This window comes from Myotis myotis, unplaced genomic scaffold (assembly GCF_014108235.1).
Source record: "Myotis myotis isolate mMyoMyo1 unplaced genomic scaffold, mMyoMyo1.p scaffold_m19_p_10, whole genome shotgun sequence".
In the NCBI taxonomy this organism is placed as follows: domain Eukaryota; kingdom Metazoa; phylum Chordata; class Mammalia; order Chiroptera; family Vespertilionidae; genus Myotis; species Myotis myotis.
Genome location: NW_023416314.1, coordinates 67,201,949 through 67,229,746, shown reverse-complemented (window position 1 = coordinate 67,229,746; position 27,798 = coordinate 67,201,949). Strand labels below are relative to the sequence as shown.

At 40.7% G+C, this 27,798-nt stretch overlaps 1 protein-coding gene across 15 annotated transcripts in view; it reads right to left on the bottom strand.

Moving 5' to 3' along the window:
- Positions 1 to 27,798, bottom strand: part of AMBRA1 (autophagy and beclin 1 regulator 1) — a 173,907-nt gene that overhangs the window by 47,754 nt on the left and 98,355 nt on the right. For all 15 annotated transcript variants that reach the window (XR_004970529.1, XR_004970528.1, XM_036326040.1 and 12 more), the window contains one exon: positions 2,589 to 2,699. Coding sequence is in view for 13 of the 15 variants with exons in the window: in XM_036326040.1 (XP_036181933.1) it covers positions 2,589 to 2,699 (111 nt within the window). In the remaining 2 variants the exon portion in view is untranslated. The remainder of the gene's footprint in view (positions 1 to 2,588; positions 2,700 to 27,798) is intronic.

Here is a 27,798-nt window from a genome sequence, read left to right as displayed (position 1 = left end):
AATTACAGGATGGCAGAGTCCTGATTTATTAACAATTTCCAAAGAATTTTAAGTTACTACAAATTCAGTAGTGGTTTCTGAAAAAGCTGCTGAAAGCTTAGGCTAAACCAACACTGTCTAAAGCACCACTGTACTATGCACTGGACAGTTCTCACTTGGAGTTTTTCACTCTGTTCTGGCCCCCGCAAAACAAAAAGGGAGGATGAGCAGAAATGACAAGAATTTGGAAACCATACCAGTAAAAGGAAAACTCAGGCCTAAAGAGAAAGATTTAAAGGGAAATGGCAGTTTATCTTCAAATAGCTGGAGAACTGCCACTTAGAAGAGGCATTGTTAGACCTATTGTATGGCGATTCAGAGGTAGAACTAGGACCAATAGGAGGAAGTGACAACTTGGTACAAGAGAGAAGATTTTAACAAGAATTTAGCAGTGATGGATTAGGCCATTTAATCACAGTGTGACCTATCATCAGAAGTATTCGAGTAAATGAATGGGATAAGATACTTGCTAGTGATACATCCAATAAGGGGTTAATGTTCAACATTTATAAAGAACTCATATAACTCAACACCCAAAATAACCAACAATCCAATTAAAAAATGGGCAGAGGACCTGAATCAACAATTCTCTAAAGAGGACATACAGGTGACATATGAAAAGATATTCAATGTCACTAATCATCAGAAAAATGCAAATTGAAACCATAATGAGATAACACCTCACACCTGTTATAACAGCGATCATCAATAAATCAACAAATAACAACTGCTGGCCAGGATGTGCAGAAAAGGAAACCCTTGTGCACTGTTGGTACAAATGCAGATTGGTACAGCCACTATGGAAAACAGTATGGCGGTTCCTCAAAAAATTAAAAATGAACCTGCCTTATGACCCAATGATTCCACTTCTGGGTATATATCCTAAGAATGAATCCCCAAATACCAACCAGAAAAAATATATATGCACCCCCTATATTCAGAGCTAAGATCTGGAAGCAACCCAAGTGTCCATCAATAGATGAGTGGATAAAGCAGCTGTGTGTGTGTGCATGTATGTGTATGTGTGTGTGTGTGTGTATGTGTGTGTGTGTGTGTGTGTGTGTGTGAGCCTCTCCTGACTCCTCAGCAGCGCTAAGGATGTCCGACTGCAGCTTAGGCCTGCTCCCTGCTGGCAAGTGGAAATCCCCCGAGGGCTCCCGGGCTGCCAGAGGGATGTCTGACTGCCAGCTTAGGCCCAGTCCACCCCAGGGAGCGGGTCTAAGCCAGCAGGTGGACATCCCCCGAGGGGTCCAAGACTGCGAGAGGGCACAGGCCAGGCTGAGGGACTTCCCCCCCGCCAGTGCACAAATTTTTGTGCACCGGGCCTCTATTCCTATATAATAAAGAGGTGATATGCAAATTGACCATCACTCCAACATACAAGGCCACCCCCATGTGGTCAAAGATGGCCACCCTCATGTGGATATAAGATGGCCAGCAGGGGAAGGCAGTTGGGGGCGACCAGGCCAGCAGGGGAGAGCAGTTAGGGGGGACCAGGCCTGCAGGAGAGGGCAGTTGGGGACAACCAGGCCTGCAGGGGAGGGCAGCTGGGGGGGACCAGGCCAGGAGGGGAGAGCAGTTAGGGGTGACCAGGCCTGCAGGGGAGAGCAGTTAGGGGCAACCAGGCTGGCAGGGGAGGGAAGTTAGGGGCAATCAGGCCAGCAGGGGAGCAGTTAGGTGTCGATCAGACTGGCAGGGGAGTGGTTAGGAGGTGATCAGGCTGGCAGGCAGAAGCGGTTAGGGGCAATCAGACAAGGCAGGCAGGCAGGCAAGTGGTTGGGAGCCAGCAGTACTAGATTGTGAGAGGGATGTCCCAGTTTGGAGAGGGTGCAGACTGGACTGAGGGACACGGACACACACACACACACACACCCATGCACAAATTCCGTGCTCTGGGCCTCTAGTACAAAATAATACTGAATGTGTAAAAAAAATTAGAAGTATTCAAGTAGAGGCTGAACTGCCACTTCTCAGGAATGTGTCAGAGAGAATCCTTCATTACACAGCAAATGAAATGTGATGTCTGAAATATCGTAGTTCCCTCCACACAACAGGGACACGGGATTGCAGACTTCCATAGAGACTACGAAACTGGATTGTCAGACAGACATATTTGCAAACATATAAACATATCAATTATGACACTCCATTCCATTAAGATCTGGATTAATAAATGAGTTTAATATCACTACATCTTTCCTCAAAGGTCACAAGATCAGCTCTCAGTTCCTACACTTTCTTCTCTTTCTCTCAGTCCCACCTAAACTTCTAGGCTTAGAACAATGAACTACTTGTAAGTAAGCTTCTCAGGGCACAGACATCTTCATTTCTGTATCCACTTTAGCATGGTTCCTCATACTGTACTTAGCATTGTTCACTGTTCTATATATGTTTGCTGAACTGCTTAACTGAGAGTTGCAGAAATGGCATATGATAATCTGCTTCTCAATGAGATGATGGAAAGTCCAGTGCTATGTGAGTTTCTGAGTTATGGCTCACCAGTAAGATACCCCATCCATATCAGTATCCCAAGTTCCACCTTGGCTTACCATTACTGATTTCTGGGAGGTCAAATTTAGTGAAGTCCCACCACTGGAGCCGGTAGGTGGTATTGGCAATATTACTGGCCACAGCAGACTGTCCATCACCAATCACTGCCCCTGGTGAGAGAGAAGACAAGAGAGTCCATTATAGTGTTTATCTACATGTTTCCACTGAGATCATAAGTAAATCAATACTGGGATTAGTATGAGAGAGGGAAGAGGAAGAACCATACTAGGGCTAAAGAAGGCTGGCAAGTCCCATCTGTCAAGCCCCCGATTCAAGGAGAAACCAGACATCTTTCTCAAGAACAATTCTACGTGGAAATATAATTCCATTCATCAGCCTTCTCCAATTATTTAATATGGTTTTTTAAGTTGATTTTTTAGATAGAGAGGAAAGGAGAGAGGGAGGGAAGAGAGAGAGAGAGAGAGAGAGAGAGAGAGAGAGAGAGAGAGAGAGAGAGAGAGAGAGAGATGAAAGTGAACATCAATTGGTTGCCTCCCACAACCACCCAATTGGGGATCAAACCCACAACCTAGGCATGTGCCCTGACCAGGAATTGAACTGGCAACCTTTTGCTACAAAGGAGGACACTCAACCAATTGAGCCATCCATACCAGCCAGGGTAGCTCCCTCCCATTATTAATTAACATTTACTTAGTGCCAACAATGTTGCAGATACTGTATATATCTTGTTTGGTAAGCTCACAATCCAAAGAGACATGAATTTTCATAAAAATGTGAAACAAGCCCTAGCTGGTTTGGCTCAGTGGATAGAGTTTCCGCCTGTGGACTAAAGGGTCCCAGGTTTGATTCTGGTCAAGGGCACATACTTTGGTTGTAGGCTCCTCCCTGGCTGGAGCTGTGTGGTTGGGCATGTGTAGGAGGCAACCAATCGATGTATTTCTCTCACATCGATATTTTTCTCTCTTTCCCTCTCTCTCTCTCTAAAAATCAATGGAAAAATATCCTCAGGTACGGATTTAAAAAAAAATAATAAAGTGAAACAAAAAGTGAAAGCATGAGAGGACACCATTAACAGAGAAAAGCATTTTGGTCCCTGGATGTCTTTGTAATAAGCACCGCTCTTTAGGAGAAAGCTTCTCCTTAGTATATGACCTTCTTCCTAATAAAACATCTTAAAAGAAGGCTTCCTCCAGGGAACAGGCAGCCACTATACAGCTGACTGGATCTAGACTATAAAAAACAAACGAGGTAATATTTGTTAATTTCTTCTGGCCCCTTGGCATGTAACACAGCAGAAATTTATAAGCCTAGTTTTTTCAGCATCAAAATATTTTTGTTGAGACAACATTTTATAACCCACACTTCCACCCAACTCATAAGAACTTCTCTGAATCCAGATTCACTTGTAACATCTCACAGTTTAATTTTCCCTGAGATATACGCTTCTGTGTGATATTTTTTCCTTGGAAACCAATTAAATAAAAAATGGATTTTTAACAGGGTGACACTTTAATTTGCAGTTGTATTTCATTTACATGAACATGTCATTTCCTCCTCCTCCTTCCAAGGTGCATTTCGTACACAACCACCCTTCCGATCAGACAGAGCCAAACCCTCCTGGGGGAACATTCTTGCATGCTAGACAACCTAAATGGTATTCTCTGCTGCAAATCAACTCTTGCTTTGAGAAACTGAGCTTGTTAGAACTTACTAGTCTCCAGATAGTGAACAATTTTATACCTATTTCTGCATATCACTACAAAGGGTTTTGTCATCTTTTTATCTTTTATTTTTTAACTTTTAGAGAACTGCCTTCATTGCTCTGCTACTCCTGGTGTATTCCAATTGTTTACTCAAGTGGTCAAAAGATTATTCAGAGAGAAAACAAGCCCTAAAATATGAGAAAAGTACTCTTCCTACTCTTCTCTAGTTGCTGCAGGCCACTGCCTGAGAAGACTTTTCAATGTTACGTTTACTGATAGTGCCTCTGTCCCAGTTTCAACTGCAGAGAAAGTACACATACTGTAACAGCTCATTTTCAAGATGATGATATGTCTAGATTATGTATTCTCAACATGGGCAATACTACCCTCATGGGGGTGAAAACTAGCTCATAGAGGTGGGCGGGGGGAATCTTAGTACAATAGCTGGTTCCCCTCCTATGTTCTGCAGTAGATAAACAGATACACAGCACATCCGTGATATTAAAATTTCATGACAGTAGAGATGATTAGGGGGGAAAAATGTCTAAAAGGGCTCCTCAGAAGGGTAATAATGAAATAGAGGTTGACAAATACCATTTTAGAGAAAACAATACCCCCCAAACAACATATTCTTTAAAATCTTACAGATTCAAAGACAGAGACCCAAATGGTCATGATCTCCCCAAGGTCCGAGGAAGACAGCATTTGGGGGATGCTGCCAATGAGTCCACTGACCTGATACCCCTATTGAGTGTCCTGTGGCACCACTCAAATTAGTAAATATATATATACCCTTCCCTTTATTTTATATTTTTAATTTGAGAGAGAGAGGGAGGGGGAAGGAAAAGAGATAGAGAAACAATAATTTGTTGTTCCACTTATTTATACATTCACCGGTTGTTTCTTGTATGTGCCCTGACCAGGGACTGAACCCGCAACCTGGGCATATTGAGACAATGCTCTAACCAACTTAGCTACCCAGCTAGGACTATGCCCTTCCTTTTACCCTTTACAGAAAATTTTATATAATCACATCTAATCAGAAACTTCTGCTAAACTTCTGGGTCATGAGGAGGTTAAGATTCCAAGGGACTGCCTTAATAGGAACTTTCTTATTTTTATGGGCCTCCTTGATAATGAAAACCATTTTTTAAATTCTAAGATCTACCTCTTCCCAGGACAGAATTATTCAGTTGCACTCTGACTCAGGCTCCATTCCACTGAAGCTTCTGAATTGTTCCCCTGGCTTCTTATCTAGGTGGCTGACATCTTCCTTTGACCACTAGCCTCTCTCAAATTACTTTAGTTCCTTATCATTTCCTCCAACTCCTCATAGAAAATCATATAACCCTAAATGGAAGAAGATAAATTGATTTTCTCAGTATATGATGAACAAAATGCTAGTTGCTAAAAGAAGGTAGAAAATAAGTGGAAGAAACAAACCCCATATTCTAGGGGTTTAAAATATGAGGGAGAAGATGAGAACTACAAACAGGAAAACAGTTATGGAAAATACCAGATGCTTTACGAGTGCTGTGGATCTGCAACTGGGAACACGAATGACTAAGGCTCCAATCCACTGCTCTAGAAGCACCCTGTGCATGCCTCAAGAAACATCTTCTGGAGAACAGCTGTGCAATAAAATAAACATGTGTGAAGAGACTGGGGAAGTGTTCCCTGCCAACAGTGCCAGAGTGCTGAGAAGAAAAGAAGCCTGGCACCAGGAAGAGTCAGTGTTTGGTGCCATGTAAACATAGATTAGGGAGCTAAAGATGCCAGCAACAGATTGTCACCAGGTTCTCTCTGCAAGAACTGCTGGCCAACCACGCCTCTCTCTCGGAAATATCAGGAAGAAAAAGTACCACCCTACTAAAAAAAACCCAACCATTTAGTATAAGGTGAAGGTATAGGACGTGTCAGAATGAGTCAATGGGCTGAGCTACAAGTATTAGATAGGACACAGCCTCAGAAACCAAATCCTGAGAAACTGCTGAGGGATTTCTGAGGCCACAATGTTTTCTCAGTAACAACAGAATGAAACAAGCTAGACTCAAGGTTTCTCAACCTTCACTGTTGATACTGTGGGCCAATAATTGTTTACAGGGTGGGGTGGGTCTTGTGCATTGTAGGATGTTTAAGCAACATCCCTGGCCTCTCCTTACAGATAAGGAAACCAGGTAAGTTTCCTTATCTATAAAAAAAAAAAGTATAATAAGAATACCTACAACTTATAGGGTTGTTGGGAGAACTTACTGAAACAATAAATGTAATGTGATGGCAAATAAATAATAAATGTCTAACAAATGACCGTCATTAAAATTACCTTGGCCCTAACTGGTTTGGCTCAGTGGATAGAGCGTCGGCCTGCAGACTGAAGGGTCCTAAGTTTGATTCCAGTCAAGGGCACATGCCCAGGTTGCAGGCTCGATCCCCAGTATGGGGCATGCAGGAGGCAGCCGATCAATGGTTCCCTCTTATCATTGATGTTTCTATCTCTCTCTCCTCTCCCTTCCTCTCTGAAATCAATAAAACAATATTTTTAAAAATTTACTTTGATAATTTACTCCAATCTCTGTATGCTTTCCTCAATGGGTATAGCTCTGTAATCAACAGCTCATAGAAGTCCTTTTGTAAGAGACTGGCCCAAATAATGTGCCAGTGCCAAGAGAAAGAAGTATTTATTTATTTATTTATTTATTTATTTATTTATTTATTTATTTATTTATTTTTGAATCCTCACCCTAGGACAGTGATGGCGAACCTTTTGAGCTTGCGTGTCAGCATTTTGAAAAACCCAACTTAAATCTGGTGCCATGTCACATATAGAAATTTTTTGATATTTGCAACCATAGTAAAACAAAGACTTATATTTTTGATATTTATTTTATATATTTAAATGCCATTTAACAAAGAAAAATCAACCAAAAAAATGAGTTCACGTGTCACCTCTGACACGCGTGTCATAGGTTCGCCATCACTGCCCTAGGACTTAGTGAAAGGAAAAGAGATAGATCGATGTGAGAAACATCACATCAATTGGTTGGTTGCCTTCTATACATGCCCTGACAAAAGATCGAACATGCAACCTTTTAGTACACAGGGTGACACTCAACCAACTGAGCCACTCTGGCTGGACAAAAAGTACTTAATTTTAGAATTAAGGCCAAATGTCTAGTAGCAGCGGCCCAACCAGGAACTGCAGCAGGAGAAGGCACTGCTGCAGGAGATATGGAGGCCTCCATCCAGGTGGGGACCAGCTGGGCTGGCGCCTCCCCCCATCCCTCACCCCAGGCCACTGCCCTGCTGCCCTGCTGCCCTGCTGCCCTGCTGCCCTGTGCCTTGCGCCATCCACAGGAGGGGAAGTGGACAAGAGTAGCCTAGGCCCTACGCTCTTTACAAAGGATGCTGTCAGATCACAAGGGAAGTAAAATAGAAATTAGTAACAAAAAGATAACTGGAAAATCCTAAAAGACTTAAAAATTTAGCAACACACTTTAAATAACACATGGCTCAAAGAAGACAACTCAAGAGAAATTTTAAAATATTTTGAACTAAATGAAAATGAAGCCCTAACCAGTTTGGCTCAATGGATAGAGCATTGGCCTGCGGACTCAAGGGTCCCAGGTTCGATTCCGGTCAAGGGCATGTGCCTTGGTTGCAGGCATACCCAGTAAGGAGTGTGCAGGAGGCAGCTGATCGATGTTTCTCTCTCATTGATGTTTCTAACTCTCTATCCCTCTCCCTTCCTCTCTGTAAGAAATCAATAAAATATATTAAAAAAAAGAAAAGAAAATGAAAATATAACTTATTAAAATTTGTCGGTTACAGCAAAAGCAGGGCTAAGAAGGAAATTTACCACAATAATTTAAGCTTCTACCTTAGGAAATAAAAAGAGTAGCAAATTAAATCAAAAGTAAACAGAAGAAAAGAAATAAATAAAAATTAGAGCAGAAATCAATGAAATTAAAAATAAGCAATCAATAAAGAAAAACCAAATCAATAAAACCGAAAGCTGGTTGTTTAAAAAGATCAATAAACCTCTAGACAGGCTAACTAAGAAAAGAAAAAGAGAGAAGCCCTGGCTCGACTCTTCCTCACGTTTCCCAAGGGCTCTGCCTGGGCGCACTCCTGGGCTGTGATCTTACCTCTTCTATCTCAGACCTTCCTTGTTTCACTGCCCCTGGCTTTAATAAACATACTCTCGAAATCACTCGACTCCTGTTGTGAAATCTTTTCCTGCATGAAATCAAGAGTCCACACATTCTGGACTGTACTGGGGCAGATCTGCCTCTGTCCCAGTCCCTTTCCAGTGACAAAGGGACATGCAGAAAATTTAATATTTTTATTTAAAAGTTTATTTTGATTGATTTTAGAGAGAAAAAAGAAGAGGGAGAGATCTATTTATTGTTCCATTTATTTATATGCATTCATTGGTTGCTTTTTGTATGTGCCTTGACTGGACATAGAGAAATTTAAATCCATATTGCTAAATGAAAGAAGCAAAAATCTATATACTGTATAATTCTAACTATATGACATATATAGTTTGAAAAAGTCAAAACTATGGACACAGTAAAAAGGTCAGTGGCTGCCAAGGGTTTGGGCAGGGGGATGCATAGGTGGAACACAAGGAGATTTGGGGGCATTATTAAGCTATTTTGTATGATACTATAATGACAAATAAATGTCATCATACATTTGCTAAAACCCATAGAACTTACAACTAAGAGTGAACCCTAATGTAATCTGTGGACTCTGGGTACTAATGACATGTCAATGTTTATGGACTATAACAAATGTACCATTCTGGCGCAGGATGCTGATGGCGAGAGGCCATGGGTTTGTGGGTGGGGAGGAGGTATATAGGCATTCTCTATACTTTCCATATAATTTTTCTGTAAATCTAAGACTGCTCTAAAAAAGGTCCATTAATTTAAGAGAGACAGATAAATATAGATAGATAAATAGATAGAGGAAGAGACGAGAGAGAGCCCAAGACTGTCATTCATGTTCTAGGAAACAGCAGCTGTCCATAAGAATACTATTAGTCATGGCAGTTCACCTTCTACCATACTCTACCGAGTTCTTCTCCTGGAATTTCAGAGCAAAAGAATAAGTAAGGATTATTGTGATGAGAGACAAAAAAAGGGGCAGAGGACACTTAAATCCAGTGATCCTGGCCAACTATCAAAGAATAGCAAAAACCAAGCTGCCAAGTCTCATTTTCTGAGTCATGTCTTCAACTTGCAGGCCAGAAGCCTTGGGACTGTGTCTAAGGATAAAAATCTTAATAGTCATGACAGTCACATGGTAGGTGAGCTCTACCAAGCCTGAGAGCCTGCATGCATCTCTGCCTCTGCATCTCTTCTGCTGCTTGGAAAAAAGAATTAGGAGCCATTTTTTCAAAACACTTTTTTTTTTTTTTTGCCTCTCTCCAAGATCTGTTCTAGGAGCAGCGAAATAAAGAGTATGATTCAACAGTACAGTGAAAATATGGAACAATGGGAATCATTAGCAAATCTATCAGAAAAGCTAATTCAGGAGGGTAAAAAAGGGCAAGTTACAAAGAAGGAAACAATTAAATTATATTTCGGTCCTATAAAATTGTTCAATTTGAGTGCCTCATTCAGAATGGGCATCTCTGACTGTGCTGCTGCTGGAACAAGAATGGGGCTGGGGGTGTGAACACTCATCAACATGGAAACACAATTACTATCTTTCTGCTTGGTTGAGATATAAAGTCAAGAATCAGTTTGCTGCCCTAGATGATTTGGCTCAGTGGACAGAGCATCGACCTGTGGACTGAAGGGTCCTGGGTTTGATTCTGGCCAAAGGCACAGCCCGGGTTGCAGGCTCAATCCCCAGTAGTGATTCTCTTTCATCATTGATGTTTCTATCTCTCTCTCCCTCTCCCTTCCTCTCTGAAATAAAAAAAGAATCAGCTTGCTAATTGGTCAGCAGAACTGAGACTAGAAACCCCAGGACAGGTGCAACTGAACAACTTACCAACTTTTCAAAATTCTTTTCAGAAAGCTAGTCACAAAAGACTACATAATATATGGTTCCATTTACATGAAATGTCTAGAATAGGCAAAGCTATGGAGACAGAAAGTAGATCAGTATTTGCCTAGGGCTGAAAAGTGAAGGGGAAGTGATGGGAGAAGTGAGTATTAATGGGTACGAGTTTTTTTAGCAGGTGATAACAGTGTTCTGAAATATACAGATAGTGCCAAAGGTTGCACAACTCTGTGAATATACTAAAAATCACTAAATTGTATACTGTATTTTTAAAAATAGATTTTTACTGATTTTAAAGAAAGAGGAAGAGAAAAGAAGAGAGCGATCTGTTGGCTGCCTCCTACACGCCCCCTCCTGGGGATAGAGCCTGCATCTCTGGGCATGTGCCCTGACTAGGAATCAAACCAGAGACTTTTTGCTATATGGGACAATGCTCAACTAACTCAGCCACACTGCCCAGGCTGAACTGTATACTTTACATAGGTGAACTATATGGTATGTGAATTTTATCTCAATAAGGCTATTACTAATAGTATAAATTTGGGTCAATTTGTGAAGTAAAAAATGACAATTCCATTTTTGGTATCCCTTGGCATTTCTTCAAAAATTTAGAGTACTGGTGAGCATCTTTTTATTTGCTTATTGGCTCACTATTTCTTTTAGCGTGCACTACCTACCCACATCTTATGTGCATTTTTATGTTTGGTTATTTTAAGTCTTTTCTTATAGATTGTTTGAGTTCTTTAAAACAAATTGGTTTCTGTCTATGAAAACCAATTCTTCTTAGAACAACACACAGAATTATTTTGATATAAAAAGCATTCTTCCTCTCTAAGTATACACTGAATGGCATCCTAGAAAGAAGTTATTTCTTTTCAGAAAGCTTCATTCAAAAAGTCTTTATATTTGTTCTAAGAAGGGGGTAGAACTAAACACTTTGTGACACGCACTTTGTCACCTCATCACTATTTTAAAAGTCTCATGGAAGAGCATAGTCCATTACTCTATAGGCTGGGGACCTGGAAAGAATCCCAGAGGGCAGATAACAAGATTTCCTCCGATGATACAATCAAAGGGTTTTTAGTGTATTCACACAGCTGTGCAACCATTATCAAAATCAATTTCATAACATCCACCGCTACTATTTAATTTCAGGATGTTTTCATCACCCCCTTCCCTCCCCATACCTTACCCATTACCTAAAGGCTCCAAAGCTCCTGCTCCTAAGAACATGGGTAGCATTAGGTCACACACAAATCATTAACAGCCATTCCCCTCTACTTTGCCCCCACTCCCTCCCCAGCCTTAGGCAACCACTAATATAGTTTCTGTCTCTACAGGTTTGTCTCTCCTAGACATTTCATATAAATGCAATCACATGGCAGGTGGCTGTTTGTGTTTGGCTTCTTTCATTTAGCAGAGCATTTGCAAAGTTCATCTATGTCATAGTATGTATCAGTAATTCATTTCTTTTTATAGCTGAATGATGTCCCACTATATGTTTATAATTAACAGGTTCACGTAAGATAATGTGTTTGGGTTTTTTTATTTATAGACAATACACTGCATGGAACCCAGCAATCATAAAAGTATCTGAGTGGAACAGAATTATTTCCTTTTGAAGGAAAAAGTGTTTTCAAAGACCAATTCTGAGTAAATTACTTATAGTTGAAACCGAGTCTTCAACTTTTTCCTGGGGCTAAAATAAAAAATAAAAGTATTAGGGGACATCATTTTCTGTAAAAATAGAAAAGTAAAATTCCCAAAAGGTATCATGTGCTTGTCTATAATTCTGACATAGGAAATGTTCTAAGTGTGTGGTCTATCAGATTTAGGCTGTTTAATAACTGTTCTAACTGGTCACTTAAACTGGTGTCAATCATCATACAACATTCATTTCAAGTATATTTAACATAAATTAAAGGGTAAATATTTTGTAGATACAGATGTCAGTGACATTCTCTCAGCAGGAATTCAGCCCCCAAATCAACCTAATTTTATTGCCCAATAAACTACTAAAGGCTCCAAAGCTCCTGCTCCTGTAGCATTAGTCCACACACAAATCATTAACTTTAGGGGCAGACCCAAGAAATAAACTGCTGAGGTCAAAGGCATGGATAAGGCCAACAAAACAACAAATGACAGTCTTAGAATTCAAGAAGGAAATCAGTAAGGCCTGGAATACAGATAGTGTGCAAGGAAGGAAAAAAAAACCACCACAAAATAGTTCTCATAAAAAATATTCTCAAAACATTTCAAACCAGGATTATATAGCAACAGCAGATTAGCTTTATAACAGGACAAGAGGACATATAGTCTTCCTATCCAAAGTAAGTAGTACAGAATCCGGTGTTAACTTTTAAAAAATTGTGGTACCCCTCTAGTGTGACTCAGTAGTTGAGCACTGACCTATGAACCAGGAGGCCACAGTTTGATTCCTGGTCAGGGCATATGCTCAGGTTGCAGGCTTGATCCCCAGTAGGGGCTGTGCAGGAGGTAGCCAACCAATGATTCCCTCTCATCATTGATGTTTCTATCTCTCTGTCTCCCTCTCCCTTCCTCTCTTAAATAAAAAATTAATCTACATTATAAAACGCCAGAGGCCGTCAAGACCTAAACGACCAGACAGATGACTGGTCACCAGGAAGTGCATGGTGCACCTCTCGGTCCCTTCCCTGCGGCCCACAGGCTCCTATCACAGCAAGGCTGGCGGCCAGTGGCGTGGCGAGTGGGGCAGCAAAGGGTGGGCGGGCACGGTGAGGTCATTAGACCTCACCACTGCCACAGCGGCTGCAGATCAGGCCCGGGGAGAGAGAGAGGTGGGGCCTGATCATCAGTGCCGTGGAGGCTGCAGATCAGGCCCAGAGATAGGCCCGGAGACGCTGACTGGCATAGAAACCAACCAATCAGAACCTAATCTGGGTGAACTGCAAAGGCAGAACCTAAGGTGGGGGCTGAGAAGGGGTTTTAAGGGCAACAGCTGTTTGGTGTAAGGTGTAAGAAAGCAGTTCAATTTTTCAATGACCGGTTTGGCAGTATAGTGCATATGGCTGGCTATCAGTCCAGATATAGGGATTATGTATTTTTGTCTGCCAAGAGCATCTCCTCCTGCTGAACATGGCTCCTGCCCACCCCCCATTTAAGCAATCCTAACCTATATAATCTATCGATACTAATAAAAGGGTAATATGCTAATTAGACCGGTCGACTGGCCATCTTTCAGACGTCCGACTTCCTTTCAGACAAAGCCCTGGTGGTGGGGGCCGAGGCAGAGGCAATTAGGGGAGATCAGGCCAGCAGGAGAGGGCAGTGGGAGCAATTAGGTCGGCAGGAGAAGGCAGTTGGGAACGATCAGGTCAGCAGGGGAGGGCAGTTAGGGGCAATCAGGTCAGCAGGGAAGAGCAATTGGGGGGAATCAGGCCAGCAGGGGAGCAGTTAGGTGTGATCAGGCAGGAAGGCAGAGGGGTTTGGGGCAATCAGGCAGGGTGGTTAGGGGCGATCAGGCAGGTTAGCAGTTAGGAACCAGTGGTCCCAGATTGCAAGAGGGATGCCTGACTGCCAGTTTAGGCCCAATCCAGCAGGAGAAGGTGCAGGCTGGGCTAAGGGAAACCCCCACCCCCTCCCCCTGGTGCACGAATTTCATGCACCAGGCCTCTAGTGTGTGGGTGTGTGTGTGTGTGTGTGTGTGTGTGTGTGTGTGTATCTGTGGTATAAAACACATAAAATAAATTTCCATCCTAACAATTTTAAGTGTACAGCTTAGTAGTTACATATATATTCACATGTGACACGGAGCCCCAGAATTTTTTCATCTTACACATCTGAAACTCTATACTTGATTAAACAACTCTACTCCCTCCCCCCAGCTCCTAGTAACCACAATTCTACTTCCTGTTTCTATGAATTTTACTACTTTAGATACATCCTTAAGTGGAAGCATGCAGTATTGGTATTAGTTTTTAACGAGCACTGAAATCAAGAGGAGATGCACAACTAGATAGCATAATACATCCACAAGCCTGGTGTGAAAGCAGTCATACTCAAATATACAGGGGAGTAGTTAGTTCTGATGGGAGAGCATAACCTCTAGGCCTGGAATGGCCATTTTCCCTTTAATAATAGCCATTCAAAGGGGTCAAACAGAGCATAAGGTTCATGTCATTAGACCTAGTGAACTTCAGCAAGGCCCAAGGTGGTAGAGCTGTCTTAAGACTACTCTGCTTCCTCATTCGAGGATTACCAATGATTCCATCACACTGCCTTGAAAGTAATGGTGTCATCCCGAGTTCAGCAATGTATTACCACCCTACAGCAAAGGAAGTAAGCTGCTCTTCACTGGGTCCTCACTCCTTCCTCCATCACATTAAAACCCAGCATTAATCTTGACTGTTGACAGGACGGCTGATAGCTCCTAGCTCTCTGAAGTCAAGCGAAGATGCTCCTGTGTGGGTAGATGAAGAAGCTGGGGCCCATTTTGATCACCATTCTGTAAACCTGCCTTTCTTCAATATATACATCCTAATGACGCAATTATCTAACTTACACTAATGATATAATTGGGACAAGTAATTATGAAAGCAGAACAAGCATTTTCAAAGAAATGAATATCATTACCTTTCTTCCACCCACAAATATTATTTAAGACAAAAACAAATAAGCTCATAAGAACACATGCTACTGGAAAATTATTAGGAACAGCATTCCAAAATCCACAGCCTTCAGGAGAAATGGAGGAAAAACCCAACAACCCCAAAGCAAAAACAAAAAACCTGGCATTCACTCTCACCAGGCAGGAATTTCCTCAAAGCCTCTACCTCTGACAGAAGACATGCAGGTGATACTGGTATTAAGAATTACTCTACCTCCACTTCCACATCCCCCACTATCTAGCAGTTCCTCTATTTAGATTCCAGCAACCCCTGTTGCTGGGAGGACACTGGCTTAGGCAGGAGGTCTCTGAGTGAAGCCAGGAAAGAAGTCAAAGAGCAGTCATCCTCTCATTGTTGCACAATAGAGCAGCTAAAGGGGGTGCCTCAGCAGCATAAAGATGGGCAGAGAGAGAAGGGAAGGGGTGGAGGGCTGAGGGAGAAAGATGTGAGAGAGAAAGATAGAGAGAGCGACTGACTGACTCAAACACTGAACATCTCTCACCAATCACTTGTCTTAAATTGCGGAGACTCCTGCGGCTTTTATTGTTTGGTAGAAGCACAGTGAGTGGAATTGGACCAGAGGGTCTTGGGATTGTCAGCAGCAGGAGGGAACGACCTTTATTGCTGCAAAGAGGATGCAGATTTCAAAAGCCTAAATCTGCAAAGAGGGGAAATGGAAATGTGCTGAACGTGGGTTTGACTGGCAGCTTTCCTCATCTGTCGATCACAGGGTAATAAACACTAGGAGATGGCAGAAATGAAGATAAATGCTTTCAGCAGCACCGTTCCCCACCCTCCTCTCCCCTTCCGCCCCCACTCAGCACATGACAAGAGAGTTACAGCAAGAAAATAAATCAGCTTCTTAACCAACTCTTTTGTTAAAACTTTCCTTACAGGCCACCTACACGTGAATTATTGCTCTATGAGCCTACATTCTCATTAGGAGGCCCAGTTTGTAAAGGGCGAAAAGCTCCTGTCAAATCACACCTGTACATTTCAGGGTACAGCATTACTGGGCTGACTCAGTCAGGGCCAACATGTAGGAAAGTGGCCAGATCTGCTCTGCCCAGCCCATGATGTTTTCTAATCCACAGCCTGGGTCACTCAGTTTAGAGGAGACTTTGGAGCACCACAGACAGCATGTTACTTCACTGTGATCACTGCCACATCACTGTTTACCCAGGGACAGAAAGGCTAAGCCCCTGGCTAACAAAGAAGCCCCTGGGCTTGAAGGACAAAGGTCAGGTCAGAAAGTAGACTACAGAATATTTGGTCTTGACTACCAAGTTCACATTCACTTTGGAATGAAGGGAACATTTGTAAGATCAACAATCTTATGTTTTTCCACAAGTAAGTCCAAGGGAAATATTGTAAATGTTGGGACTTGTGATCACAATATTGAGATAAAGCATCCAGCCAACTTGGTTTTTGTAGAGAGACTCCAGTGTTTTGAGTAAGGTCAAAAGGTTAGCAATTCCTAATGAATGTGTTGGCAGTTGCTTATAGAAAGGTGGTCGGGAATTTTGTTGAAAATTACATCCTGATTTTGCTATAAGTGGGTCTGACAAAATCTTAGTAACTAGATCCTTTAAGGCAGATTCTGCTCCACGGGCCCAGCCAGTCTGTTCCCTAGATCCCAATGTGGAAAAAAGGATTCCAGACCTTGTTCTAAAAGTATAGGCACCAACTAGTGGAAAGTATGGAGCAAAAATAAGGGAAAGAGCATGGCAAATGGTTCTGTTTCAAAACACAAATTGCTTAGCAATCTGAGTGGTCCCCAGGGCCATACACATGCTGTAGGCTTCTAGGAGAACAATACTTGCACATAAAGATAGCTAAGTTGAAATAGTTTCTCATTAAAATCCACTGTTCAGACATTACTACTAGGACAAAGTGGGAAAGAGCATTATTAACAAGCCCTATATAGAGACACTGCTAAAAGGATGCACCTGGAAGCTAGACTACACTCCAGATTAGCATTTCTAGAAGTCTTTTAACCTAAATAAAATCCCACCTCCTCCCGAAAGCTTTTCTGAATTAGAGGGGAATCCCTGCCCACACAATATTAGCTATTCTTAGAACACAAAACATTTGTTGTCCTTTAGGTACCTGGCTGTAAGTAAATAAAGTTTGCTCTGAGAGCAAGCTTTTATAGCTCTGTGTACACTTAGACATCAATGTTCAGTTGGTTACCCCATGGCCTCTTTCCTTCTTTTTAAAGATAGAGAACTTGAGAGAAGGGATCAACTTTTCGCTTGCATTTTACCATTAAATACTGTACATTTAAAGGACTTAGAATACTGCCATTCATTTCAGAGGCATGAAATACACAATGGTTAGGAGCATTAATGGGAACTGCAAGGAATGTTATGCCAGCCTTATAAACTGTGGGAAGTTTACATAAACTCTATGTATGTTCTAGATCAGTGGTTCTCAACCTTCCTAATGCCGTGACCCTTTAATACAGTTCCTCATGTTGTGGTGACCCCCAATTTCATTGTTACAAATTGAACATAATTAAAGCATAGTGATTAATCACAAAAACAATATGTAATTATACATATGTTTTCCGATGGTCTTAGGCGACCCCTGTGAAAGGGTCGTTTGACCCCCAAAGGGGTCGCAACCCACAGGTTGAGAACCGCTGTTCTAGGTAGTCTGAGAACCAAATCACATGTTAAGGGAATTTTCAGTGTGGTATATACATCCAGGAATGGAACTAAACAATTATGGTTTGTAAAAGAAGCTTGAATTTTATTGTAACAACCTAAACATCCATCAAAAAGAAAACCGTTAATAAACTTGGTCAATTACACTATGGAACACCATACAGCCATTAAAAAGAATAAAGTACACCGATAGATACTGACACAGGAAGATGTCCTTGATATATTGTTCTGTATGAGCCTACCGCTATTAAAAAATAAAAATGAAGAAAATTATGTGAGTGTATGTATCAATGGCATATGGCCACACAAACTTTGTACCCCACAAAAGCAGAGACTCTAAGGCCATGGGCTTCCTAGTTCACCCTTTTAGGTTCTGCAGGGATGAAATGCACTAACAGATGTCCAGCTCCAGGCTTTTCTATTAGAGACCATCTTGATGCCATTTAACATCTTACCTGAAAATAAGAAAGGCTTATATTTCATGTCAGGTTAGGTAAGTTCCTGAGAAAGACCTGTGGCAAAATTCCAGTGTTTGAAAGAGGTTATTTTACAAGAGAAAGCAAAAGGAGATTAAGGTATGTTTCAGTCTCCTCCTTTCTGTCAGAGCTGCTTATTATATACACCTCTGAGATAACACTGAGCACACTTCAGGGATGCCTGCAAGCCAGTGAGCATGGTGGTGCAATGCCTTCTGAAGACTAACTGGTGCTGGTCATCATAAAGAATGCATGACAGCTTGCAAACTTTTCCATAAGCCAGCCACATGGGATGGGGGTAACATCATGAAATGACCTTGCAATTAACACTAAGCCTGTCCCTTAAAAAGTCACCTATCTTCCTTTCTCCGCTCCTCTCTCCAATCCACATTTCAATGCCAGATTGATTGATTTATTTCCTCACCCCAAGAAAAGGTTATTGATTATAACACACACATGAGAGGAGAGGGGAGAGGGGAGAGGAGAGAGGGGAGAGGGGAGAGGGGAGAGGGGAGAGGGGAGAGGGAAGAGGGAAACATTGACCGACTGCCTCCATATGCACTCTGACCAGGAATCAAACCTGCAACCTAGGTATGTGTCCTGACTGGGTATTGAACTGACAACCTTTTGGTGTATGGGACGACTCCAACCAACTGAGCCACCTGGTCAGGGCAGACTGATTTATTTTTAAAAGCAGAGTTTTGATTTGTCACTCATTCGCTCAAAAAGCTTTAATGTCATTGTCTAAACCAGGGGTCCTCAAACTACGGCCCATGGGCCACATGCAAATACAAATACTGTATTTGTTCCCGTTTTGTTTTTTTACTTCAAAATAAGATATGTGCAGTGTGCATAGGAATTTGTTCATAGTTTTTTTTTAAACTATAGTCCGGACCTCCAACGGTCTGAGGGACAGTGAACTGGCCCCCTGTTTAAAAAGTTTGAGGACCCCTGGTCTAAACCAGTGGTTCTCAACCTTCCTAATGCCACGACCCTTTAATACAGTTCCTCATGTTGTGGTGACCCCCAATTTCATTGTTACAAATTGAACATAATTAAAGCATAGTGATTATTCACAAAAACAATATGTAATTATATATGTGTTTTCCGATGGTCTTAGGCAACTCCTATGAAAAGGTCGTTCGACTCCCAAAGGGGTCGCGACCCACAGGTTGAGAACCGCTGGTCTAAACTAAGATAAAATTCCTTGGTCTGCTGTTCAAGTCAACCAAAAATCTATCTTTCTGTTCTTATTTCCCACTGCTCATTATTCACATAATTTTGTAAGTATGTTTTAAATATATTCCCGCTTTTATACTTTTGCTTATTCTGTTTCTACTATTATATTCCTTCTTCTGTCCTTTAATAAATGCTAATATCCCTCCGTCCATATTCCTCATTCAAGGACTTCTTCAACCCCCCTTTTCTAAGCCATCTTTTCTGCTCTCACTAACCTGATATGATCTTCTTTGCAAGCCCCATAGCCTTTTGTTTCTCTCTCTTTTTTTTTTAATATATTTTATTGATTTTTTACAGAGAGGAAGGGAGAGAGATAGAGAGTTAGAAACATCGATGAGAGAGGAACATCGATCAGCTGCCTCCTGCACATCTCCCACTGGTGATGTGGCCGCAACCCAGCCACATGCCCCTGACCGGAATCGAACCCGGGACCCTTCAGTCCGCAGGCCGACGCTCTATCCACTGAGCCAAACCGGTTTCGGCATTGTTTCTCTCTCTTATTTTGTCATATTCCTTCTGCTCTCCCTCCTGCCATCTTATTGAGGCAGCACTCCCTACCCTTATTCACTCTACTTGAGGGCAGGCATAAAATCCAGTCCACCAGAGGCCAACTTGGAATCTATAAACCAAGCATGCTTGCTTTGTTCCCCTCAACACTTTCCCTGAACCTGTATCCCCATAGTGCATTATACGTAGGTTCTTGAGAGGAAGGACACACAATTTTCTTATCTTTTCATGAAATATCTTGAAGCTCTGCCACACACAGTATACAGTAACTCCATATCAAATATAGAGACAAAGGGTTACTTGAGTATGTGTGAGTCTTACTATTAGATTCTTAGCCCCTTAAAAGGAAGGACTATCTTAAACCCTGAGAGACTTAAGTGCCTCTCAGTCCTGTGCCCTAAAGTGCACCTTGCACAAAATACACAGTTGCAACTCAATTTGTTAACTTGGAGCCAGAGTGCCTTTGGCTTTGAGAAATATCCACTCAACCATCAGAAGGACACTTGCAGAATTCCTAAAACCCTTTTTGTTTGATCTCTGAGACTCTAAGAAAGCATCTAGCCTCTGGAAATCTACCCAGTACAGTACTCAGGGCACTAAGAAATTGATGGTTACAAGCAGGAAAAACACTCCAAATTTTTTCTTCCTAAGTGCAGTCAAAACAAAGCAGGGTGGGTAGATTTTTTACTATAAGTTGGTATAACATTAAAAAGTTTCTCCCTCTGGCCTCTGGAGGATCCAAGCTGGGAGCGGGCTGTTCCCTTTGTCTGTCTCTGCAAGGCTCTTGCCTTGAGGCCAACAGGATGAACACTGCTGTTTCATGCTCTGAAAAGTCATAAAAGGCAAGACGGGGAGCTTTTCACTCTAGGAAATGCCTACTAGTCAGACGGCTCTGTTTCTGTTCAATAGATAAGTGGGGATGCTGAGGTTAAAAAGCAAAATTTCCAACAATGTTTAATGAAAGGTTTGGAGACAATGTACAGAATTAGGCAATGGGATAAACTCCAAGAAGAGAGGAGCAGGTGCCAGAGCAAATATGCAGCAGAGACTCAGCACCAGACGTTTTCAAGCATTCAAAAATTTCCATGTATTTAAAATGTCATCAGGACGCCCTGTGAGGACGGACTTGATGCAACAATTAGGGAATGCAGGCTTTTCCCTCTTGGCACAAAATACCCACAAATAAGCTCTCAGTATAAAAGTCAAAAGAAAAAAGAAATAAAATCTTTACCATAAAAAATCGAGCAGTTGCTACATCCTCTTGTCTTTACTGATCATTAGCTATAGACCTTGTAAAGAGGCAAACAAAATTCATATACTGTATTTGGAGATACAGAGCTCCCAGGGCCCAACTTGGGTTTTAAACCTTGAGTCTACAGATGGGCCTCAGGAGGTCCAAGAAATGGTTTACTGAAATAGAAAATATAATTGTGTGTATGCATGTTATTGTACTATGCGTGTTTTTTTGTTTTCTATAGTATTTTACAGAGCTTTGACATCTTGGGGCATTGTGGACTAAGGAACTGCCTCTTCCAGAATTAGCTAATTCCTAAAGGTAGGAAACAATTTAACTGCAAGCATGCAAACCAACCCATCCAGAGTCCCTACCTCCAACCACTTTATCAAACACAGCAAACCAATAATTTCCTCTGCCCTAAAGCACCCAGGGCTAGGTATGGACAATTAGGGACCATCCCATAGTCCAGAACCGGCAAAAATTATTCAAACTATCTAATCCTAAACTTACTGATTGTACCGACCCTGCCTCACCCATTTCTTCCCCTGAAAATCCCAACAACGGCTCTGGTGAACTCATGCTTCTCCCTAGCCTCATCTGCCTCCTGACCAACCCAGATACTTCCCTATGTAGCCCTGTGTGGTGTGTTCCTCTCCTCTTGGGAACTGTAAGTAACACATTTTCTTTTTAATGGCAAGCGTCTCATCTGTTGGCCTTACCGTACCTGAATAAAACGAAAATCCCGGGTATATTTTAATACAGCTATGTGAGCTATGTGTACACATTTTTTTCTGAGGGGAGGAAACAGCTTTTAACACACATTCTCACAGCATTCACTGTCTTCTAAAGATTAAGAACTAATGACCCAAACGTTTCAGGTCACATTGGGGCTCTAGCTCAGTGGGCAAGAATGTATCACTGACAAGCTTAACTAGGGCAAACATAAAGCCAGGTGGTTGTACTTAGATACTGCAGAGGGCTTTGCTTATTCTGTTTTTCTTGGCTTTTTGCAGCGCAGGGGATCATAAGGCAAGGGAGTATAAGGGGGAAAGGTTTGTAAACCCCCAAAGTAGTGATGGTAATGATAAATTAGCATTTCTCCCAAATAGTAAAAAAAAAATTCTGACTGCCTAAAAACACCTACAGGGTTTGGGAGATTAGAGAATGGTTCTCCAGGTTATGTTCTGTAAAAAAAAAAACTAGCACACTGTGTCAACCAAGGACAGCACCACCCGCAAAGAGATAAAGCCCTGGCCTCCAACCTCTCAGTAAGGCTGACAGAGATAGAGATTTTTAGACCAAAGTACATAGTCCTGAGACATGCCTAGAATAAAGAGTAGTAGAACAGAAAGCTTTTTGATGGCTGAGTGAGGACCTAATATTAAACAGATATCTATCAAACATAACACTGTGAAAGATGTATATAAAATGGTAATAAGATGTCCTTCTTGCTTGGTTGGAGCTTATAATCCAGTTGGGGAGATAAGACATCAAAAACACTACAAACAAGAAAAGGCCATGTAAGTGTCTAATGAGTGGTATAGACGACTAGAGCCACCGCTGTTTAGGAGGCGTCACTCACTGGCTCGGGGAGGGGAGGCCAGGAAGGCTTAGGAAAGAAATGGGAGCTAGGCCTTAAAGGAAGAGTGACAGGATTTGGAAAGGAGGAGAGGAGGAGGGTGGTTCAGGATTGGAAGGGGCTTCTTCTAAAGGTGATTCAGGGTTCAAGGGCAGTGTCAGTTCAGTGGGAACCAAAGGCTTATATAGGGAATATAAAAATCTGGCTTAAAAAAGACAAAGAATTTGTCACCTGTGTGGCAGGAAATAGAAATCCTTTGACATTTTTGGAGCAAGGGAATTACAAAGTGGATAGCTTTTAAATTTTAATTTTAATCAAAGTACTACATGTACATAATTTTAAAAATTAAAGAGTATTAGAGGGCTAATAAAGTTAAATAGCAACCTCCTGCTCCATTCTATTCCTTGGTTTCTGCTCTCCAGAATCTTTTAGCTGTTTTTCTTCTGATAACTCATATTTTTACTGCTACTAATTTTTCAATTTTGGCTATTATCTACTGGCTTTTTCTAATGGGAGATGATTTCTCCAACCCTCTTTCTTCCCCCTTCTTTCCAAAATAGTTTTATTACATTTTTAGGTTAAATAATGTTAATCATTTACAGTTTCATAGCTATGTAAATATTCACAGCATATAGAAATACTGTAATAAATTTATATTTTCTTTCCCATGCAATTTTGTTTCTCTTGGAGGAGAAATGTTTATCACTTGCTATTCGTCACCGTCTTTGTCACATTCCTTTTTTATAATGAGTAGATGCTTTTTTCCAATTCCTTTACGGTCATTTTAAAGTGATTTGGGAGAGGATAAATACACGTGGTCATTCTGTTGTGTTTATCAAAAATGTCTCTGGTCACGTTTTATGAAGAGTAATCTGGCAAGTGTTTCAGAAATGAAGAGTAGAAGTAGGGAGACACCAGTTAGGAACTGCTACAATAAATACGCGCTGAGTTATAACAATGTAAAAGTATAGGAACTTATTCAAAGCCCCAATTTTTATAGCCTAAATTGGATCAATTAACTAGGGTGCAGGAATTTGTTACCCAAACTAGAACATTTAATTTACTTAGAAAAATAGATCATGGTACCACCCGGGCATAGGATGGTGACAGGTACAGAGGAAGCTCTTAGACTTTTGTTGAAGGAACATCGACCAAATAAGTGTTGCCTTGAGTGGTTCTGTGCAAGGTAAGAACAATGGGTGACGCAGCTGATTGGAACGTTTAGTAAGCAGTTTGTGCTGGTAGTTATTAAAAAAAAAAAAAAGTCCAATGCATCATTATTAAAGGAAGGCTGTAATCAAATGTCAGATTGAGTAGGTTTAGGCTTTATACTTATATACACATAGCAGTAATATATTTTAATTGAAAATGCCCCAGGTAAAATGTGCTGTATATGGAGCTCTCTAGTTCCTAACCCTCCCTCCCCAAAAATTAAGCCACTGTTTTTATAACAGAATTTTTTTTTTATTATCCTGAATGTCTTAGGAATATAACCCTAGGACATTACCGCAAAATAAGCTATAACAAAAGCACTGGGGAATAGAAATATGAAAAAAGGCAAGGTTCCTAACTTGAGGGAATTAATACTCTAGTAGAAGAGAGAAAATATGTATACAAATATAAGAATACAAGGAAAAATATTATAAATGCATTACATATCCTAGGTACAATTTGAATATGTTATCTTAAGAGTAAAATAAATCTAAGAATAAGACATAGCAACATATATTTCATTTTTAGGTTATAATCATCTAATCCACATACCATGTAATCTGATATAATTGAGCACTATGATTTATGTTCATTTTTCAAAAATATGCAGCAAAATACTTTAATACTAATCGGTTATATAAATAAGACCTCTATTTTCTTCCTTAGAGCCAAGGAAAACTTCATAATTGGTAACATTTTTTAAATGCTTAGTATGTGCCAAGGGCCACAAAAAGTTCTCATTCAATAAAAGTTCTCATTTAATCTTCACAATTACTCTAAAATAAGCTTGTTTATTAATTAGACAAATATTTATTGAGTGCTTACTACATGCCACAATAAACAAAACAAATAAAAATTCCTGCCTTCATGGAAATTATATTCTGGGGGAGGAGAACCATAACGAAGAAATGAGTTCACCACATAGCATGTTAAATTATGTTAAGTACCAAAGAGAAATATAAAATAGGGAAGAAAAATAGGAAGTGCAAGGGGTAATTTAAAATGTTGGTAATTTTAAACAGGGCTTTTTTAATGAATCCCTATTTTACAGATGAGGAAACTGAGGCTCAGATAGGTTAAACAATTTCCCTATGGTCAACCAGCTAGTAAGAAGGGAGAGGAAATTTGAATTCAACTGTTCTTACTATTAAGCTATACGGCCTCTCCCTAAGTCAGTAATAAATTCAGTTATAAAGGTTTGCTTTATCAGGTATTTCTTTATGATTATACTGGCACTTATAATCTCCCAAAGGGGGTTAGGAATAACTTTCTATTTCAGTATTTGATGCTTTATTTCCCATCCACATTAACTTTTACAAAAGAGTAGTGAATGGCCTAAGATCTTTGGTTGATAGCATATTCTTTAAAAAGCTGAGAAGAGGTCAAAATAATTAGTTAGGGATAGTCAAGGGATGCTTCATGAACTGCATTCAACCTGTGAGAAGACAATGCACTAACCCTGGACAAATCCCACTTTCTCCTTGCTGCTGTGAGCGCCTCCAGTCCATCAAGAAGTAGTATTTATTTTATGTCCCAAGGGTGCCTAGCACAACTCAGATGTTCTTTAGTGACTCCTTTTATTAAGCTGAGAATGCATCCTTTTCAGCCACCTGAGCCCATCTCTGAGCACTGAGGTGCTCCTGTCACGGGAACACCTGAAGTCGACAGTCCCAGCGTGTCTGAAGTAGTTCAGGTACTGCAAATAACCTGGTGCTAAGGCACATATCTACTTTTATTCCTTCTGACTTAGATAATCTCTTGCAAAGGAAGTGAGAGTACTTTACCATTTTTTCCTATATAACCCCTGGAGATAACATGGAGGTAAGTACCACACCCTCACCTGTCAAGTGGACAAAGAGACAAAACAACTCACTCAAATTACATAGTGAATTATTGAAGGAGCCACATAGACAGCAGCTTGTCTTTCAACTTCTAGTTCAGCTTCTAACACACAGTATCAGTTCTCAATCTTTTGGTATTCATAACATACATTTGGGCACTATGGGTTTTTTTATAACTATGTTTGAAGGGATTAAAAGACTCAAAACAACAGTCAAGTCAGCAAAAATAAAAATGCAGACATTGTTATAAGATAATGTCTCACAGTGCCTACCCGGTGGCCTCCGGTACTGTGTCAATGAAAAGAAATGTTCTCCCCAGCAGACTGTTAACTCACCTACTCGCCAGGCTAACTGCTCACATGTGTAGGAAACACAAGCTTCTTTTCTCTTACCTCTTACCCCTATCAACTTGTATCCTACTCTAGAACACAGTGCGTGACTTCCTCAGCCTCAAAGTCAAGCTGATGTTACAATAACAATTTTAGCAAAAGTGAGTTTTACACACTAATCAAAACCTGGTGACATACCAGCAAGCTAAGTTATGCAAGAAAAGTCAGCCTGCCTTCAGGAAATCAAAGCTGCCTTCTCAACTAAGAACTCGACTCCAATTTAGTGGTTAATTAATACGTTAATGCAACATAACCAGGGAAATAAGCAATTGACAAGTAGTGCCAAAAACATTCATTACGGACTACATCCTCCTGCATCACATCAGAATGACAGCCTCTGTGAAAGCCAGGAAGAGAAAACTGACCCCATTTAAGGACGTCTGCACTGGAACATGCTTCCCCTAAAAAGCTTGTTGAGGAAGAAAAGGCTATTTAAGTTTGGTTTGAGTGGTAGAAACTTTGGGTGTGGTTGAGGCACAAGGAAAACTAGAAAAGTCATAACTTGCATTTCTCTGATAGGATAAGTATTGTATTGACATCTTTGGGTAAAGCCTTAATAGAACAGAATTAATTATTTCCTGTTACTTGTGGGGGAATTATGACAGTGCTATAGTGATCAGGGATAAGGAATCAGATTAAGTCTAGGACTTTTGTTTACAGAATAACAACAGGAATTCAAATTACTGAGAAAGAAAGAAAATATTCACTGAATTTGGAAGGATAGTTACTGAAGTTAACTTTTTCTATTAAAAGTTTTCAGCATTTTGTGTAGGACCTAGCACATAGTGACACTAAAGGAGTACATCCCACTGAATTTATTACATACAAACTTGGAAACAGGACTAATATTATCCAATTGAGTAGCAATGAATGCCATAGTAAAATCAGTAAGTTTTGAAATTTTTTCCTGGTTAATTTCATAATGAAGTTAGTAAATACACTGGAATAAATAGTTTCCAATTAATAGGGAGTAAAAGAACAAATAAGTGTATGAGTTGTAAGATCTATATGAACAGAATACATTCATGCACTTCTCAAATACAAAGAGAGACCCCAAATTCTACCCTTTGTTCTAATGTAGCTATACTACCTGTTGGAGGGGTGAGTGGAGGAGGACACTCACACACAAAAGGCTAGTACTCATTCCAGATTTTTCCTATGGCTAGCAGATAGGATTGGGCTCAAGGAAAAATAAAGCACTGGTTTAGGGAGAACATTTAACCCCCATCTACCTTCTACGGAGATGCTGAACATGGACTTTAAAGCCAGAAAGATTAAACAACAACAACAAAAATGAGTCAAGGAAGTTGAAAGATAAGCAACACAAGGTATAGAGGTATAGTTGAGAAATGGAAATTTTAAGGCTCGGTTTGAGAAAGTCCAGATATCTACAGCACAAGAAGGATGACTATACTATGTCCCTTAGGGTCAATCTGAGTACCTGGAGAGGAGCAGAGAAAATAAGTAGAATGGATAGAAAACATTTTGAAATGGAAAAAAAGCCTTATCAACAGCAAAACATTAACAAATAAGTAAAAATGAAAGCATTGTAGGTCCTTCTGAAATTGGAATAGTAACCCACCTAACTTTAAACCCTAGTCAACCTAGCCGGCAGGCAGCCTCCAGGACCCAACATTGGTTATCATTTGGAATACAAAGGATTAACCATGATTAAAAGAATTCAAGCCTTTGATTTCTTTCAAGAAGGCAGCTATGGGTTGATATTTCC